At 39.7% G+C, this 18992-nt stretch overlaps 1 protein-coding gene across 1 annotated transcript in view; it reads left to right on the forward strand.

Annotated features, from left to right (window-relative positions):
- Rp1 (RP1 axonemal microtubule associated) overlaps positions 1–18992 on the forward strand; it is a 187044-nt gene that overhangs the window by 158249 nt on the left and 9803 nt on the right. Inside the window, exons 19-21 of the mRNA XM_052175416.1 lie at positions 2827–2959; positions 3605–3756; positions 6203–6357. Of these exons, the coding sequence (XP_052031376.1) occupies positions 2827–2959; positions 3605–3756; positions 6203–6357 (440 nt within the window). The remainder of the gene's footprint in view (positions 1–2826; positions 2960–3604; positions 3757–6202; positions 6358–18992) is intronic.

The following is an 18992-nucleotide window of genomic DNA, read 5'->3' on the forward strand; positions in this document are numbered from 1 at the left end:
AAGATATTAGAAAGAAGCCCAAAACATAGTTAAAAATTGCAATTTCATTTTGAATTTTAAAAAATACTTTGGACTTTTTGCAATGAAACACTATTTTGTTTGATTTATTTTTGATTTTTGGTTTATTTTCTTATATAATATATCTTGATCATAGTTTCCCCTTTCTTTATTTCTCACAGTTCTTCCCTATCTCCCTTCCTATCCAGATCCATTCCCTTTCTATCAATCATTAGGAAAAACCAGGTTTCTAGGAGATAACAACCAAACACAACAAAATAATAATAAATAAAATTAAAACCATCATACCGAGGCTGGACAAGGCAACTCAAGAAAAGAAAAAGAGCCCCCAGTGTAGGTAGAAGAATCAAAGGCTCACTTGTTCATATACTCAGGAATTCCATAGGAATACGAAGCTAAATGCTATAATTTAGACAGAAGACCTGATGTAGACCCATGACTGCTCTGTTCTTGCTGCTTCGATCTTTGTGAGTACATATGAACATTGCTCAGCTGATTCAAAGCGCTTTGTTCTCTCGGTGTCCTCATCCTATCTGCCTCTTACACTCTTTCTGCCTTTTCCTCAGTGGGGTTCCCTGATTTCTGAGTGGGCGAATTTGATGAAGCCATTCCATTTAAACATGTGTGTTCCAAAGTCTCTCTCTGTGTATAATGTATGGCCATATGTTTTTGTCTTTGTTCCTATCTGCTGTTCCTCAGATAATGGCTGAATAAGATACCAGCCTTTGACACCAGGCATCATATCATTAGGAGTCATTTTACTTTTACTTTTTTGTTTTGTTTTTTAGACCAGTAGTATTTGGCTTTACCTTGGGTGTCTGGGCTATCTAGTTTCTGATTCTTGACTACCCAGGTGGTGTAGAGTAGCGGTTCCATATTGTGGAGTGGGAATAAAGCCAAATCAGATATTTGTTGCTTATTCCCACAAGTTGTGTGCCAGGATTGCCCTAGCATATCTCATAGGAAGGACATATTGCAGGTCATAGGTTTTGTGGTTGGATTGGTGTTTATGTTTCTAGTCTGCAGGGTCTAGAATAAATCATCCTGAGTGAGGTAACCTAGATCCAGAAAAACAAATATGGTATATGTTCACTTATATGTAAATTTTAGCCATTAAATAAATGATAACAAACCAACAACCCATAGACCCAGAGTGTTTAAGTATACAGGAAGGGATTAGGAGGACATACAGATCTCCCTTGGAGAGGTAAATAGAATCGATTTTATAGGTGGACTTGGGGACAGGGTATGATGTGAATTGTAGGATCTGATGGGGAGGGGAAGGGGCATAGGATAAGGAAGGGAATGTGAGGAGAGACAGCTAGAATTGAAAAGTATTTGAGGGATAATATGGAAACCTATTGCTGTGGGATCTCTCCAAATATATAAAGGTGACTGTAATGAGGTCTCCGAAAAATGGGGCTGACAGATTCCCCACTTTCCACCAAGTGAATATTCCAGTATCAGAACTGGGATGCATTCAATTGTGTGAAGGGGATCCCTGGAAGTCCACAAACAACCAAGGCTGTTTCTAAGACAATGGGTTGTTCTCTGAAAACTGACTGCAGGGGTGGGGGCATTGCAGAGGACACACCCAAGCAACTCATTGAACATGGAGAAGTAAGCTTAAGCCTATCTGGAGCCTTTACCCATCTGTTCCTAGTGTATTGGGTGAGGGAGACTTTGGATTTTAAAAGATACTGATTTTAAATGGGAAATGTAATCAGTCTAGGGATCATTAGCTGATTACTGAATAATGATGATGTGGTGCATTCCTACAATGAAAACTTTTCAGTACTTGCTCAGTTTGCAGGTTACTAGAAGGGAAAACAAGTGTGTTAAATCCAAGAAGAGGGAAGCTTGTCACATGTTCTCACTCATGTGTTAGTTCTTGCTTTGTATCTCTAATTTTGTGTGTTCAACTTGAAATACTTATAGAAGGCAGGGATTTAGAACGTGGCCACTTGGAGGAGTCCCATAAAGGAGATTGATGAGTAGAAGGATATAATGTAGGAGGAGCTTTGGACTAAAATAGATGGTGGGTCTATCAGAGGAGTCTGAGAAAGAGCCCTGGACAGTGGCCTCAGGTGTTCTTGCAGAGTAACTGGTGGGGACAAGATGGAGATGAGGCCTTTTAGAGACCATTAACTGGGATTTTATCAAAAGATGGGCATTTCATCCTTGATAAAGTTGAGAAGACAAACACTTGTGAAGTTTCTTCTGTGGTGCTCTACTGGGATATGAAGACCATGGCATGGGGGAACAGCCCAAAGGAGCAAGGCTTCTGCGGATTATCTACTAGTGGGGAAACAAGGGGTCTGTGACCACACTAGGATGAACAGTCATTTTGGGCTTCTCTATAGCCTGCATGTTTCAGAATGTACTTAAAAGATGTTAGAAACTCTATAACATTCTGCTGTGGAGCTTGGACGGGAAACTAACATGAAAACATATTCTCCTTTCGAGTTTGTCTAATAGTTTATTTTTTTGGTCCTTGCTACAGGTGAAATTGAGACTTTCACTTGGACAGAGTTCATTTCAAATGCCCAAGTTCACATTTTAGTATGGAATGCTTGCTAATGGTTAAAAGATTATTTTTATTTTAAAAATAAGTCATTTAAAAATATTTGTCAAATATTTCATAAAATAAATTAAAGATATGATCAATTCTTCTAGACAGCCACTGCTTATAATCTGTCCCTGTTACCACAGTGACCACTTTGAACAATCCTTGTGGTGTGTTTGTATGTAGAGATAGATGAAAAAATATAAATCACTCTATTTGACCCTTGTTCCTTTCAATCCCAGGTGACAATGGAAAATGTGAAGAGCAAGAAGACCCTAAATTTTGTTGCAAATGTGTGTCTCTCTCGGAACCAGGCTAATGGGGACCTTGTGTGTGAGCTTCCTGTAATGAAGGAAGGAGAACCTATTTTTCCATGTGTGTTATTAATTTTTGGTAGCCTCTGTTGCATATGTGCACTTTTTTGTAGATGCTTGAATTTACTTCTGAACTATGTATTTGGAAACTATTTTTTCAGCTTTTTAGATTCTTGTTGTATTCATTAACAAGTGACTTATTCAGTGTCACAGTCTTGGTCACTGGAGGATACAGGATTAAGCATATCTTAAAATAGTTCTTATGATCCAGTGAGAGACACAAAAGCTAAGGCTGTGAAGATAAGAAATGTCATTCTTGTGCCTTGTCTGGCTTTTCTAGAGTCACCTGGTGTCTCACTCATCACTGCAATCTTGACTTATTTTCTCAGAACTGTTGGCATCATTTAAACTTTAGACATCACATATAAAGGCAGGTCGCCCTCCCTGCTAAAGATAAAATACCTTTCTATGCCATTTGTATACTAAGCTTTTAAGTAATATTTTATTTCTCCATCTGAAAAATGTCTATTTAGAAATAAAATTAAAATGCAAGGGACAAATTTGTTTCAATATGTCTAAATATAGACAGTGGATATGACAGGCAAGGTTTTTGGCTAGTTCTGGAAAACATGTTGATCTAGACTCTGCTTTCGTGGATTCTGAGGTATTAATTTTCTTTTGATTTCTCTCCCCATTGCTTTGTCAGTAGTGAGATACCATGTTGATGTGTATACTGGGCAGTTGAAAGAAGCAAAAACCGAGTCTGAAGTCTCCCTGTGTCTTTATGGGGAAAGAGGAGACTCTGGCCTTCGACTGTTGCATAGATCCAACATGCCTGTCCGGTTTCAAAGAGGACAGGTGAGTTTCTATAAAGTTCCTTTTGATGTGGTCACGTGAGCTTTAAAAAAGGGAAAGGTGCTTGTCAGGCTTCAGCTGAGCTCTAGAGCATCTTTAATTCAAGTTTTCTGACTACTTCTCAAGGGTTTTGTTTTTGCCCATTTTCAAAGCGTTTCTTTGAGTTTGTTCTTGAAAGACAAATGGTACATGCCAGATCTATAGTGAACAATAGAACAAAGAAAGAACATTAAATTAGTACTGTGAAAAAAAAAAACGAACAGTTGGAAAGATTTAAAGGGGAATATGCATGGACATGTTCCTAACGAACTAATAGCATTGTTCTAGACAAGTGGTTCTCAACCTTCCTGATGCTGTGACCCTTTAATACAGTTCGTCATGTTGTGGTAACCCCCAACCACAAAATTATTTTATTGCTACTTTAAAACTGTAACTTTGCCTCTGTTTTAAATCAAAATGTAGATATCTGATATGCAGGATATCTTATCTGTGACTCCCAAAGAGATCATTACCCACAGGTTGAACAGTTAGGAAGGTTATACCAAAAAAGTGTTTGCAGATTATTTCATGTATTACCACAGTGCCCTCCTCTTAAGACAACTAAAATGAAATCAAGCTTCTTTTTTCCTACATGAAAGAGTGCATTTGAACATTTGGGGCTTCTCTATGAATGTCTGGAACCTGGTTGTATTTGGGAAGGAGACATTGTTTGGGCTTGTGGCATTATTGTGAGGAGATACCCAAAGATGCATTCCTAAGAAAAAGGTACCCTGAACCAGTTTGATACTATTGTTAGACTTGATTATTTGGCCAATGAATTATAAAACATCAGAGAAAGTAAACTTTATCCGTGTCTTTTATTTGTGAAAGTTATAGAAAAGCTTCTATTGGATGAGAATGTTATACTCATTTTTTTCTTTGAGTTCACATATGAAATAATTCATAGCAGAAACAAAGCTTAAATATTATGTATTAATTTTACTCAGTTTGGTGACAATATCCTCTGTATTGATTAGCTGGCTTTGCATAAGGTCCAGCCTCTGTCATTATCCCACTTTCCGATAAATGATTAGGGCACCATGGCACCCTGCTGAAATGCCGTATTCTGAGGCAGCATAGCATCAAGGGAACTAATCAAGATGACAGGCTAAGAATTGCCAAGTCATCGTTACTGTTGGTCTTCTTCAGTTCATCTTAATGCACTACTTGTCCTACAGAGTGGGGACAAGGCACTCTGGACTGAAACTGAACTTGAATTGGAGGCATAGTTGCACTCTGAGCAAAGAGGAGTCAAAGTGTAATTTTAATGGTATCATTTTAAAGTCTAGAATCAGAGGCAAATAAATGTTTTCTTCCCTGGTTCATTGCAGAGTTTATCCTTTTAAAATATCATTTCTTTAGTGCATGGCATATCAAGGTCTTATGAGCGAGGGTTAAGATGGGTTAAGCCAGGGTTAAGCTGGCTCTGTTGCAACAGGTGACACGTGTCATGAAATATCCCTTGAAAGGTGATCCTGTCAGTGCGTGAGGTTGCGAAAGCACATTCAAGAGGCTTCACAGACATATCTTCATAAACTAGCTGCAGCGTTGGTCTAGCTGAAGCAAGAGAAGGTTTTTAGTAACACCAACCAAAAGTTTAGACTCCAGATATTTGCAGTGAACTTTTAACTTGGTGATACTGTAGACCACAGCTGATATTGCATAGCCCTTAAAAACAATGCACCAATTCTGAGTTCACTGTTTTCTTTTGTTTTTTAAACTAGGAAATAAAGTAACAGTAACTAACAGGCAACTATCATTTGCTGACACTTGTCCAGTTTAGCTAAATTCATGCCACTTTGCTCAGATAAAGCACAGTCTTGAGGAAGGGCTGTGAAAGGGCCTTCTATATTCTAACCAGCAGTACATTCCATCCAGGTCCTGCATCTTTAAAAAAGGTCAGCACAGTTTTGATATGATAAACTGATTCTATTTAGGAATGAAGATTGCTGGGTACTCTCACGACAAACTCCAGACCATAGTCTATTTACAGAGGAAGACACATGAGAGGCATTACTGAAGAGAGAAGGGAAGGGAAGTGAGAAAGGCAAGTTTGTCTTCCACCCCTTTGCAGGTATCAGCATGCACGGGAAGGGCCTCTGTCAGTGCATCCTTAGCAGCTGCTTCTTAGGGCCTGCAGCTGGAAATAACTCATTAGTTATGTTTTTCTTTCACATCTGAAAGGACAGTGAAGAAAGTAAAAATTGGAAAGAGAAGACATCCAGAAATACATTTTAATAGATGGAAAGTATTTTGCTAATGTTTCCTTCCCTTACTGACCATTGTGCTGCTAACTGTGGTAACATTTTCTCTTTTCAAGAGCTGTGCTGCTCCTGGACGCCTTGGGCTACTCTTATTGCTAGCATTTATCATTTGTTGTAGTTATTTCCACGGGGCTTTTCTCCACCAGATTGATGCATTTCAGATCGAAGCAGTGTCTCTAGGAAACCTGCAGAAGGTGCTGTTGCACTGCGAGGCCAGTGACAAATCCCAGTACTGGTACTGTGAGAAGGTCATCGTCACAGAGCCAGGCAGTGCCTCAGAATCCATCTTCACCTGTGAAAGGTAATCTGGGTCTAATGTTCTTTAGGAGTTAGCTGCTGACACTGAGCCTGTGTATCCCTGTCAGGTCATGGGTACTGTCCTGCCCTGGGGCTACATATCATGGGCTACTCATTGATGGTTCAGTAAGTCTTTTGCTATCAATTTTATGCCCTATTTTCTTACTGTCTGCTTGGTTTGTCACAAAAGGGTCCAATGTTTAACCCTAGGAAGGATTATGTGAATTGTGAGAATGTTTGTTGAAATATTAGTGTCTTTACTAAAGTTGTAGAGTTAAAGCAATTCTATGAGGCAATGAAGACTGTAGTCTAAAGGGAGCTTTCAGAGCAGGATGTCACAAAGATTCACACCCAAATAACAAGGGCTGTTCTTTCCTAGGGGATTAAGGCAGCTTCCCCCATTCTTTGTCTAGCACTTTTTTTTTAAGTCTATGGCCTCTTAACAAAGCCATACCACCTTGTTGTTTAAGGGGCGATTGTTTATGCAGGAGGCAACCTTGGTCTTCAGACTTTCTACCCCAGAACTCCCAGCCTTAAAAATGACATTATGTTAATTATTGTTTAGTGTCTCTGTTGCAGGCAAGGGTCAGGCCCCAGCTTGAAGAAAAGGATAGAGCTTCTATATTGAGCCTCAAAGTATTGTAGACCCAGTGTGGGAATTTTGTGTGTGTGATTTGAAATGCCTTGTTTTCCTGATGCTAAGCATTGAATTTAGCGCTACTCTTGCTGAGACAAGCACTCTACTGCTGGGCTGCATTCACAGCCCCATCTTGAAATTTTGAATATTCAATGGCCTGAGCTTTCCCACTGGGAGGACATTTGAATATTCAGTGTCCTCTCCCTGACTGATAATCAGCAGGAATGTGGCTAAGACCATCAAAATGAAACCCAAGGGGATGAGTTTGGTGACAAAGTCAATTCTCAGACAATTTCAACTTTGAATACCTGCTCAAAGGAGAACTGGAACTAGGGAGGTGATGCAACAGTGAGGGCAGTGGAGATGTGAGGACAGGGCAGCACTGAAGGGCAGTGCAAGGCAGCAGCAGGGAACACTGCAGGCCCACCGCTTTGAAACAATCATACCACTAAGCTGGGTAGTGTTCAGTAACCTAGGACATCATTGGGAAGACAGAATCTCTGTAGAGGATATGCCTCCATTCTATTGGCCATTTTCTTGCTTAGAGATTGACAAAGAGTGCTCAACCCACTGTGGGCAATGACCCGTCTGCACAGGTGATCCTGGGATGTGCAAGAAAGCATGCTGTGCAAGCCAGTAAGCAGCATTCTTCCATAATCTCTGCTTCAGTTTGTTCCTCTGGCCTAATTAAATAATGGTCTGTAAGCTGCGTGACAAATAGTCAAATAGACCCTTCTTACCCAAGTTGCTTTTGGTCAATGTTTTATTCAGCAGCAGAAACTGTGCAACATCAACCACCAGAGTTACCAGCATCACTTTGACTTCACCTGGACTCTTCTTTTCATATTTATGTTTGTTGACATTTTAGTTTTGACCTTTAATATTTTATTAGGTAGTTTTTTCTCTTAAACTTTGAGAAGAAAAAGAATATTCTAAAAAGCTTTACTTTAATTATATCTCTCTACATTTGTAAATTTTCAGCAATTTTAATTGCCTAAAAAAAAAGCAAAGCTAAGCAAGAAAAAACAAAACAAGGATAAAAAACCAGAAACAACAAACAACAAACAAACAAAAACCGAGCTGTTTTGTTTGTTAGCAGCTTTACCCCTGAATTCACCACCGCACATTATCACTATAAGTTTGCTCTTATAGCTCTCCTCTTGAAAGATTTTTGTGAAATAAGAGTATCTTTTATCACCTGAAAAGATTCTGCTGCACACTGCTTATGCCCCATGGAGTGGGCCCTTTTTAGCTCAGGATGCCTTTCCTCATTCTCCTTTTCCCCCTCACAAGGAATTCAGCCCTCAAAGTCTTCTTCAGACTTGACCTCTGGCATAACATGGTCACCTAGCAGCCACAGGCCTCCCCGTGTGACAAGGACACATATAGTAAGACTGCCTGCCCAACCCACAGTTCCCAGAAACCATAGGCCACCCTATCTTATGCTCTCACATCTGAGGGCTAGTGAGTACTTCACCTAGCCCTCAATTTTTATTCTTCTTACACTCATATCAACCCTTGTGATTCCTTTCAAATGTGAAATCTCCTTACTTTTTGTTGTTTTTGGTACTAAAATATCATCATCTGAAAGGAAGAGGTAATTAGTTTTAACTGAGTTGGAGCTAAAGTAAGTTCACTGACCACATATATAAAGCAACCAAAAGTCAGCTAAAAGATATGTAACGTACTGGCATATCAAATGCCAGTGTTTGATGCCCTGCCTATTAAATGCTAATATCTGATGCTGAAAGCCGGGCGGGTCCTAAAGAAGCGATGGCCATTGCTCATCATTCCAGTAATGTGGTGAGGAAAGCATTACCAAGTACTCACGCCCTCCCAGTCTCCAGACATAAAGAGGTGGGGGAGAGCCTGCTTTCTTAGTTCTGACAGAACCAGGAGCCTGAAAGAAGTAGAGTGTCCCTCTAAAAATGGAAAAATGCACAGCAGAAAGAGGTCCCCAGAAGCCATCAACAATAGCTTTTCTGTAGTGCCAGCTTGGCCAGATGAAGGCTGGAAGATTGAACTAGGGGTGGAATTATCCAGAAGCTGCACAAGAACTGGCCTGCACAAGGTCCTCATCCTCCCAGCATTAGTAGCTGGGTAAGGTGCACCTGGGGGCATTTTTTTCCTGACATGTGGGACAGAAAATTTCAGTAGACACATCATAAAAGGAATAGGCAAGGTTATCTCAGCCATGCCCCTTCGAGCTTTCTCAGAGAGCAAATATTTGGAGCACAGCTGCATGTGGGTGAAGGACTGCCACCTGCTCTTACCTTCTGAGAGCTTTGTGGAACTTCCTAGGTAAGACATAGAGCAGAGCTCCTGTCTTACCGTAGATGCTTCCTATGGGCTTCTCCTCACTCCTACGTCCCTTCAACTCCCAGAGACTCTTCTGCTTTATTTCTATCATGAAAAATACTATTTTCTGCCCTTTTCTGTATATAACAAACACAAAAATACATACCATGGAATGTTTGCCATCTAGTCAGCTTTGGCCACAGAAGGTTTGGAACAACAATAACAAAGTCCTATTTAAATAATGAAAACATTTCATTGACTTTTTGAATAGATTCTTATATTCTTATTTATTATTTATATTAATCCTTCAGGTGATGTAACAAATAGCCACAAAGCCTGGTTCTTTTAATACAGCAGGAATTTAGGCATTTCAGAGTTGGCTGTGCCATGGTGCCCCTGAAGCCTGTGGGATTTTATGCCAGCTGTCCTCTCCTGGCTGAAAGTCTGAGATCCTCAGATCTCAGCAGCATTACTTAGGAATTTATTGCCATTGTCAAATGAATTTTGTCACTTGGACTGTTTGTATCTTTCTGATAGCATGCTAGTCCTTGAACTAAGCCCAACCTACTCCAATGAGAACTTAATGATTATATCTGCAGGCACTTGCTTTGAATATTGGGAGGTTCTTGGTGCAGATGGTGTTTGGGAGGATTCTTGAATCCTCCAGGATGCTGCTGGAATGAATGTGGTAACACATTGTACATTGCAAGCTCCAAGCTTTCTACATTCCCTACTTTCGTGCAGTATTATGAGTGATTGATTCTGTTTATAATGGTAAAATAATTAAATGTGAGTCATTATCTATATTTAATAGAAACATGGTGATTCATGATATGATTGTAGTAACCTAATAAATTTGAAGGCCAGCATTGCCAAGACTCTGAGCCAGGGTCACCATCATCAGATGTGATGTCCCTTACCTATTTCTACGATGACTTGACATGAACTTGTACAAACAAGTTAGTGGAAATAAAAACCCTACCCATGGGAGAATTCAACGTTAAATGTAAGCAATTGATTCTTATTTTAAGAACTAAACAGATTTTTCAAGGTGGGACAGCAGTGCCTGCCTTTTCTCCTCAAAACAACACTGTAGTCAGAGAGGCAGAGGGGACTCAGGCATGCTAACTGAAGAAGCAGGGTGCGTCTCAGGGTTAGTGCACAGCTAATACCTTGGAACTAAACAATATCCCATGCTGAAATGAATGAGACCCGAAGTTTGAATATCTCCATGAACTCCTTGGTACCTTCTTACCAACAGCTTTAGAGAGTCAATGTTCTCACTGAAATAACTGCAGGCCTTGTGGGTAAATGAGGCCAGTCTGTGCAGGGAGAGTAATGTGGCCTTCCTTGCTTTCTGTGGGATTCACTGATGTTGAAGTTTCCCCCTACCACACAGGACCAGACCCCTACACGCAGTACTCTGTTCTCCTTGGCCTCCAGTTTTCTTAGATGGTGCTTTCTTTCTGTATTTGCCTAACTCTTGGCACTGGTGACTAAAGTCTACTTAGCATTCTCAGAAGCTGTGTCGTCTTGTCCAGGGATGTTTTATTCTATCATCACCTTTTAGATGACACAAGCTGTTGATGCAGCATCTAATGATATGTTTAACCAGTTGTGTTTATCTACCTACCTTATTTTACCTTAGTATAGACTACATCAAGACTGGAAGATGTCTTTGACTTTTACTTCCTATTATGTTTTCTAGAATATAATAGTGTACACAAGACATGATTATCTTTAATCATGTAAAATCATGGTGAATATTTGAAGTTAGAATATAAATTTATTTTTTTTGCTTTTAGTCTTTACCATGTTTTCTAGAATATAAGACACCATAATCTTTAAGGGAATATTTGAAGTTAGAGTATAAAATCTTCAAGGTTTAACTATGTCTTAATCCTACTATAACTCATAAACAAAATGATCATTTAATTCTCATTTTCAAGAGCTAGTAACAAAGTGCAAGAATTATTATTAGAATTAACATAAAAAGGGACATAAAAAAGGGAAAGATGGATGTATTTTACTCAACTAGAGTTTTACATAAAGCACAATTATTTGTCTCAGGATAGTTTCATCTTGAAAACTGAAACTTATCAGTTGACCTATGGTAAGACATTCTGCCATGACTACCTGTCCACTGCTATGCTACACTAGGAGGGCCTCTGAGAACAGGTAGAGCTGCATCTTAGAGCAAGAAATTCTTGAGCCTCTGCAAGCCTGATAATCAACACCCCACCCTCACCCATCTCCACACACCCCTACACATCCCCATACTCCCCCTACTGTAGTGATTTACAAAGCATTTCTCTTGCTTGCTGACTCTGCAAGTTCTAGAGATCATTTCAAGAAGATCACAGGAAATGCTTGTGCCGGCAGGAAATTGTAAATAATACTGGCTTCTTTCCACAGGACAAAAGCCATCATGGATGCTCAGGAAGTATTTTCTAAATTAGTCAACTTACAAATAAGTCATAGACTCAGTCCTGTGTTGAGCAGGACAGGAAAAGACCCTGGGGCATCCCTTTAATGATGCAGACTTTGTGTATGTCCATTGATGCAAGGACCTCACTCCCAGACTGCCTCTGCGTGCAGAGCTGAGGTGATGAGTTTCAAACTTATTGGCCAACCTCCTGGGCCATTGACTTCTTAGTCTTAACTTCTTATGAGGAAAGTACAATTTGCACCCTTCCTTAAGCATTCTCCAGGTTACACTGGTCATTTCTCAAGATGTCATCTGTAGTAGCTTACTTTATTCTCTCTTATTTATGTAACTCTCCATCCTGTTATGTGCCAGACAAGCAGCTCTCCATCCTATGAAGCTTTTCCCTGGCTTCTCACCAGGAGTAAACTCATGTTTACTTTCTTTGAAACCCTCAAATGTTAAAAGCAAAATAAACAAAATCAATAACAGCAACAAGCAAAAAACTGTCAAATGTTTCACTTAGCACTCCATTCAGTATGTACCACCCAGCATCACTGTCATTGTGAACGTGTTTGCCTTGGGTACTAGATGATAAGCTTCTTAAGGCCAGGGCCTTAAGCATTTCATTTCAATTCTCAGCATGGTTTCTTGTACCAAGTGGGGATTTAGTCAATATTTCTGAAAAAAAAAATAAGAGAAGGCAGAGAGAAGAGGTAAGCATCACGGAATTCGAAGTGGGGAACCTTAGAGCTCACATAATATTTATGTTAGTTTCCTATCTTAGGAACAGCTTCAGGTGCCCCATTAAAAGTAATTTATGCATCCACATATTTTCAAAATAATTAACTTATGGACAAATCATCTTCTTTTTCCTTTCTGGAAATAAAAGGAAAAGATGAACAATATATACTTAGAAAAGATGTAGACATTTTGATAAAGAAATGTAAGTCACTTTTTATAAGGTAAAAAGAACAATAAAAATTATCAGAAGACAGTGAGCAATCATTTAATTACACTGACTTTTTTCTGAAAGAAGGCAGTATTAATCATCCCTTGCTATTCTGAGCATGTATTTGGCTGCCACACATTTCTGTGCTCTTCTTTGTCACTTTCAGCCATTCCTTGGTGAGAAGGTGACAAGAAGTGATGGTGGGAAACTGACAGAATGAGGTGCAGTGATGAATCTTGCTTACTTGCGGAGTGGGGCTGGAAGCATAGACTCAAGGATTTCTTCTACCATTTCAATATCAATATTCAGCTGCCCATTGAAAACACATTGAATGAAAAAAATGAGATCAAAGGAGGAGGACATGCTGATTACCACTGAAGCATGGATAAGTAGATATTTTATTATAGATATAATAGTGAAACAGTCAGAAGAAAGAGTCTAGTATCAAACAAATGGCACTGTGGGGGCTTAGGGGCAGGAAGAGCAAGAGAGGAGCCACCTACCAAGTGAGGTGGTCTGGCTAGATGACTAAGAGATTGGTGTAGCTAAAATGGTTGAGTTCTATTGGGATCAGGCTGAGGGAAGGGAAGCAGATACCCAGTCCCTGGGAGGGAAAGGTTTAGGGTAGGGGCAGGGCAAGAAGTGCTGGGTGGAGCCACAGGTACTGCGATGCCCTGGGTTTGAGATTTAACAGTCCAGACTTTGATAGATAATGAAGGGGCAGCTACTTTTTCCATAGTTCTCTCCTACCTAAATTGGGGTGTTGCTGTCTGGAGGTGGGGCAGGAAGGTTGGGATGGTAGTCAAAGGACAGGCTGGGGTTATGCCTACTTCACTTGCTGCTCAGGTTCTGTGGAACCACCTGGGGTGAGGGAAGTACAGCTTGTAGTCTTCAGTTGACTGGAAAGAGATTGAAACAGATACAGCCTGGTGACAAAGGGTAAATTTAAAGAGCTTGGGGAAACATTTTTAATCTTGGGTGTATGATTCAAAGTTCCAGTTCTAACCCATAATCCTGGTAGTTGGGAGAGGGGAGTCCCAAAACCAGGGGAGAGAGATTTTGTCCTCAGGCACAGACAACAGTCATGGAAGCTAAGGCTATTGGTTGACAGGCATATTTCTCTGGACTCAGCTGTTCTGTTAGAGGTAGATCCAAGTCAGTTCATTCAAGCTTACATAATATGTTTAAATTTACAAAAGGATAAATATTTGCAACATATTAGCATTGTACTAAAATCCATATTGTAGAAAAAGCAGTGGATGCAAGGAATCTGTGAGTTTATCACTTTTCAGAGTCTAGTAGGAAAGTAAACTGCCTTTCTCAGCTGAAGACCTGGGAAAGTGATGCCTGAAGCCCGAGGCTTGAGGTCTGATTTTTACACATGAAAATGCAGCTGTAGCTAGTATGCTACCCAACAAAGCTAGCTAACTTAGCTCTATCAGGGATTTGAGCAGGATAAATTAATCAGGAAGTATAATCCAAACATTCTATGTATCAATTAAAATGATAAGAGACCTTTACCTTGTTGGTTACCCTAGGCTCCCATGATTTCCATGGCTTAGTCGGGGCCAGAGGTCATAGGTCTTCATATAGGACAATATTTAACTTTTAGCTGTCACACAGAGCAGAACTGGCTTTCAGCAGACAGACTCAGATCTCAGAGATATTCCTTTGAGAAGGAACTTGGGAAAATGAACCTACCTTGGCCAAGAGAGTAGGGCAACCAGCCCCAAAGTGTCCTCAGTCTGGGTAGGACCCTGGTAGCAGGCAAGATATGGAACAATTATTTTCACAATGGATAACGTTACCACAATCCAGGTGGCATCTTCTTTGGACACTTTAGGGTCGACTCTAGGAGCTGACATTTCTGTCTAGCATAGGGGATTTTTGGTTAAACATTTTAAATGCTATATTCAGCAAATCTCTGAAGAGTTTAAAGACTATTATCTGTTAAGTATACAGGATTTTAAATAAACTCTTTTTTGTTAACCTTGACAACACATATAGGAGGCTAAATAAAGCTTGTTACTAAATGAATTATAGCCAAATTTAGTATGACTATGAGCATAGCTCTGAGATCATTAGATAATTGAAAATTTATAAGGTGACAGAGCATTAAATTGCATGTTTTAATTATCTTTAACAGTTTATAAGTAGATAACTTTTATTTATTTATTTCTTTTTAAATTCAATATATTTTTTATTTACATTTCAAATGATTTCCCCTTTTCTAGTCCCCCACTCCCATAAAGTCCCATAAGCCCCCTTCTCTCCCCCTGTCCTCCCACCCACCCTTTCCCACTTCCCCGTTCTGGTTTTCCCAAATACTGCTTCACTGAGTCTTTCCAGAACAAGGGGTCACTCCTCCTTTCTTCTTGTGTCTCATTTGATGTGTGGATTATGTTTTGGGTATTCCAATTTTCTTTTTTATTTTTTATTCGATATATTTTTTATTTGCATTTCAAATGATTTCCCCTTTTCTAGCCCCCAACTCCCCGAAAAGTCCCGTAAGCCCCTTTCTCTCCCCCTGTCCTCCCACCCACCCCTTCCCACTTCCCCGTTCTGGTTTTGCCGAATACTGCTTCACTGAGTCTTTCCAGAACAAGGGGCCACTCCTCCTTTCTTCTTGTACCTCATTTGATGTGTGGATTATGTTTTGGGTATTCCAGTTTTCTAGGTTAATATCTACTTATTAGTGAGTGCATACCATGATTCCTGGGTTACCTCACTTAGTATGATGTTCTCTAGCTCCATCCATTTGCCTAAGAATTTCATGAATTCATTGTTTCTAATGGCTGAATAGTACTCCATTGTGTAGATATACCACATTTTTTGCATCCACTCTTCTGTTGAGGGATACCTGGGTTCTTTCCAGCATCTGGCAATTATAAATAGGGCTGCTATGAACATAGTAGAGCATGTATCCTTATTATATGGTGGGGAATCCTCTGGGTATATGCCCAGGAGTGGTATAGCAGGACCTTCTGGAAGTGAGGTGCCCAGTTTTCAGAGGAACAGCCAGATTGATTTCCAGAGTGGTTGTACCAATTTGCAACCCCACCAGCAGTGGAGGAGTGTTCCTCTTTCTCCACATCCTCGCCAACACCTGCTGTCTCCTGAATTTTTAATCTTAGCCATTCTTACTGGTGTAAGGTGAAATCTCAGGGTTGTTTTGATTTGCATTTCCCTAATGACTAATGAGGTTGAGCATTTTTTAAGATGCTTCTAAGCCATCCGAAGTTCTTCGGGTGAGAATTCTTTGTTTAACTCTGTACCCCATTTTTAATAGGGTTGTTTGGTTTTCTGGAGTCTAACTTCTTGAGTTCTTTATATATATTGGATATTAGCCCTCTATCTGATGTAGGATTGGTGAAGATCTTTTCCCAATTTGTTGATTGCCAATTTGTCCTTTTGATGGTGTCCTTTGACGTACAGAAACTTTGCAATTTTATGAGGTCCCATTTGTCAATTCTTGCTCTTAGAGCATATGCTATTGGTGTTCTGTTCAGAAACTTTCTCCCTGTACCGATGTCCTCAAGGGTCTTCCCCAGTTTCTTTTCTATTAGCTTCAGAGTGTCTGGCTTTATGTGGAGGTCCTTGATCCATTTGGATTTGAGCTTAGTACAAGGAGACAAGGATGGATCAATTCACATTCTTCTGCATGCTGACCTCCAGTTGAACCAGCACCATTTGTTGAAAAGGCTATCTTTTCTCCATTGGATGTTTTCAGCCCCTTTGTCGAGGATCAAGTGGCCATAGGAGTGTGGGTTCATTTCTGGATCTTCAATCCTGTTCCATTGATCTGCCTGCCTGTCACTCTACCAATACCATGCAGTTTTTAACACTATTGCTCTGTAGTATTGCTTGAGGTCAGGGATACTGATTCCCCCAGAATTTCTTTTGTTGCTGAGAATAGTTTTATCTATCCTGGGTTTTTTGTTATTCCACATGAATTTGATAATTGCTCTTCTGAACTCTGTGAAGAATTGAGTTGGGATTTTGATGGGTATTGCATTGAATCTGTATATTGCTTTTGGCAAAATGACCATTTTAACTATATTGATTCTACTGATCCATGAGCATGGGAGGTTTTCCCATTTTTTGAGGTCTTCTTCCATTTCCTTCTTCAGAGTCTTGAAGTTCTTGTCATACAGATCTTTCACATGTTTGGTAAGAGTCACCCTAAGATACTTTGTACTGTTTGTGGCTATTGTGAAGGGGGTCATTTCCCTAAATTCTTTCTCAGCCTGCTCATCCTTTGAGTATAGGAAGGCCACTGATTTGCTTGAGTTGATTTTATAACCTGCCACTTTGCTGAAGTTGTTTATCAGCTGTAGGAGTTCTCTAGTGGAGTTTTTTGGGTCACTTAGGTAGACTATCATGTCATCTGCAAATAATGATAGTTTGACTTCTTCCTTTCCAATTTGTATCCCTTTGACCTCCTTATGTTGTCAAATTGCCCGAGCTAGTACCTCAAGTACAATATTGAAAAGATAAGGAGAAAGGGGGCAGCCCTGTCTAGTCCCTGATTTTAGTGGGATTGCTTCAAGTTTCTCTCCATTTAGTTTGATGCTAGCTACCGGTTTGCTGTATATTGCTTTTACTAGGTTTAGGTATGGGCCTTGAATTCCTGTTCTTTCCAAGACTTTAAGCCTGAAAAGATGCTAAATTTTGTCAAATGCTTTTTCAGCATCCAATGAAATGACCATGTGGTTTTTTTCTTTGAGTTTGTTTATGTAGTGGATTGTATTGATGGATTTCCGTATATTGAACCAACCCTGCATTCCTGGGATAAAGCCTACTTGATCATGGTGGATGATTGTTTTGATGTGTTCTTGGATTTGGTTGGCAAGAATTTTATTGAGTATTTTGCATCGATGTTCATAAGGGAAATTGGCCTGAAGTTCTCTTTCTTTGTTGGATCTTTGTGTGGTTTTGGTATCAGCGTAATTGTGGCATTGTAGAAGGAGTTGGGTAGTGTCCATTTCCTCCAGATTCTCCAGTTGTGTTGAGTATAGGCTTTTGTAGTAGGATCTGATGATTTTTTGGATTTCCTCAGTTTCTGTTATTATATCCCCCTTTTCATTTCTAACTTTGTTAATCTGGATACTGTCTCTGTGCCCTTTGGTTAGTCTGGCTAAGGGTTTATCTATCTTGTTGATTTTCTCAAAGAACCAGCTCCTGGATTCGTTGATTCTTTGTACGGTTCTCTTTGTTTCCAATTGCTTGATTTCAGCCCTGAGTTTTATGATTTCCTGCTTCTACTCCTCCTGGGTGAATTGGCTTCTTTTTGTTCCAGGACTTTCAGGTGTGTCGTTAAGCTGCTAGTGTATGCTCTCTCCATTTTCTTTTTGGAGGCACTCAGGGCTATGAGTTTTCCTCTTAGCACTGCTTTCATTGTGTCCCAAAGATTTGGGTATGGTGTGCCTTCATTTTCATTAAATTCTAAAAAGTCTCTGATTTCTTTCCTTATTTCTTCTTTGTCCAAGGTGTCATTGAGTATTGTTCAGCCTACATGTGTATGTGGGCTTTCTGTTGTTTTTGTTGCTATTGAAAACCACTCTTACTCCATAGTGATCTGATAAGAGGCATGGGATTAGTTCAATCTTCTTATATTTGTTGAGGTCTGTCTTGTGACCAATTATATGGTCGATTTTGGAGAAGGAACCATGAGGTGCTGAGAAAAAGGTATATTCTTTTGCTTTAGGGAGAAATGTTCTATAAATATCAGTCAAATCCAATTGGTCCAAAGCTTCAATTAGTTTTACTGTGTCCCTGTTTAGTTTCTGTTTTCCTGATCGGTCCATTGAGGAGAGTGGAGTGTTGAAGTTCCTCACAATTATTGTGTTAGGTACAATGTGTGCTTTGAGCTTTAGTAAAGTTTCTTTTATGAATGAGGGTGCCCTTGCATTTGGCGCATAGATGTTCAGGATTGAAAGTTCTTCTTGGTGGATTTTTCCTTTGACCAGCAAGAAGTGTCCTTCTGTGTCTCTTTTGACGACTTTAGGTTGAAAGTCAATTTTATCTGATATTAGAATGGCTATTCCTGCTCATTTCCTGTGACCATTGGCTTGTAAGATTGTCTTCCAGCCTTTTACTCTAAGGTATTTTTTATCTTTGACACTGAGGTGTGTCTCCTGTATGCAGCAAATTGTAGGGTCCTGTTTCCTTATCCAGTCTGTTAGTCTATGTCTTTTTATTGGGGACTTGAGACTATTGATGTTAAGAGATATTAAGGAATAGTGATTATTACTTCCTGTCATTTTTGATGTTCTTTTTATATTTGAGTTGTTATCTTCTTTTGGGTTTGATGAAGGAAGGTAACTA

This window comes from Apodemus sylvaticus, chromosome 3 (assembly GCF_947179515.1).
Source record: "Apodemus sylvaticus chromosome 3, mApoSyl1.1, whole genome shotgun sequence".
Classification (NCBI taxonomy): domain Eukaryota; kingdom Metazoa; phylum Chordata; class Mammalia; order Rodentia; family Muridae; genus Apodemus; species Apodemus sylvaticus.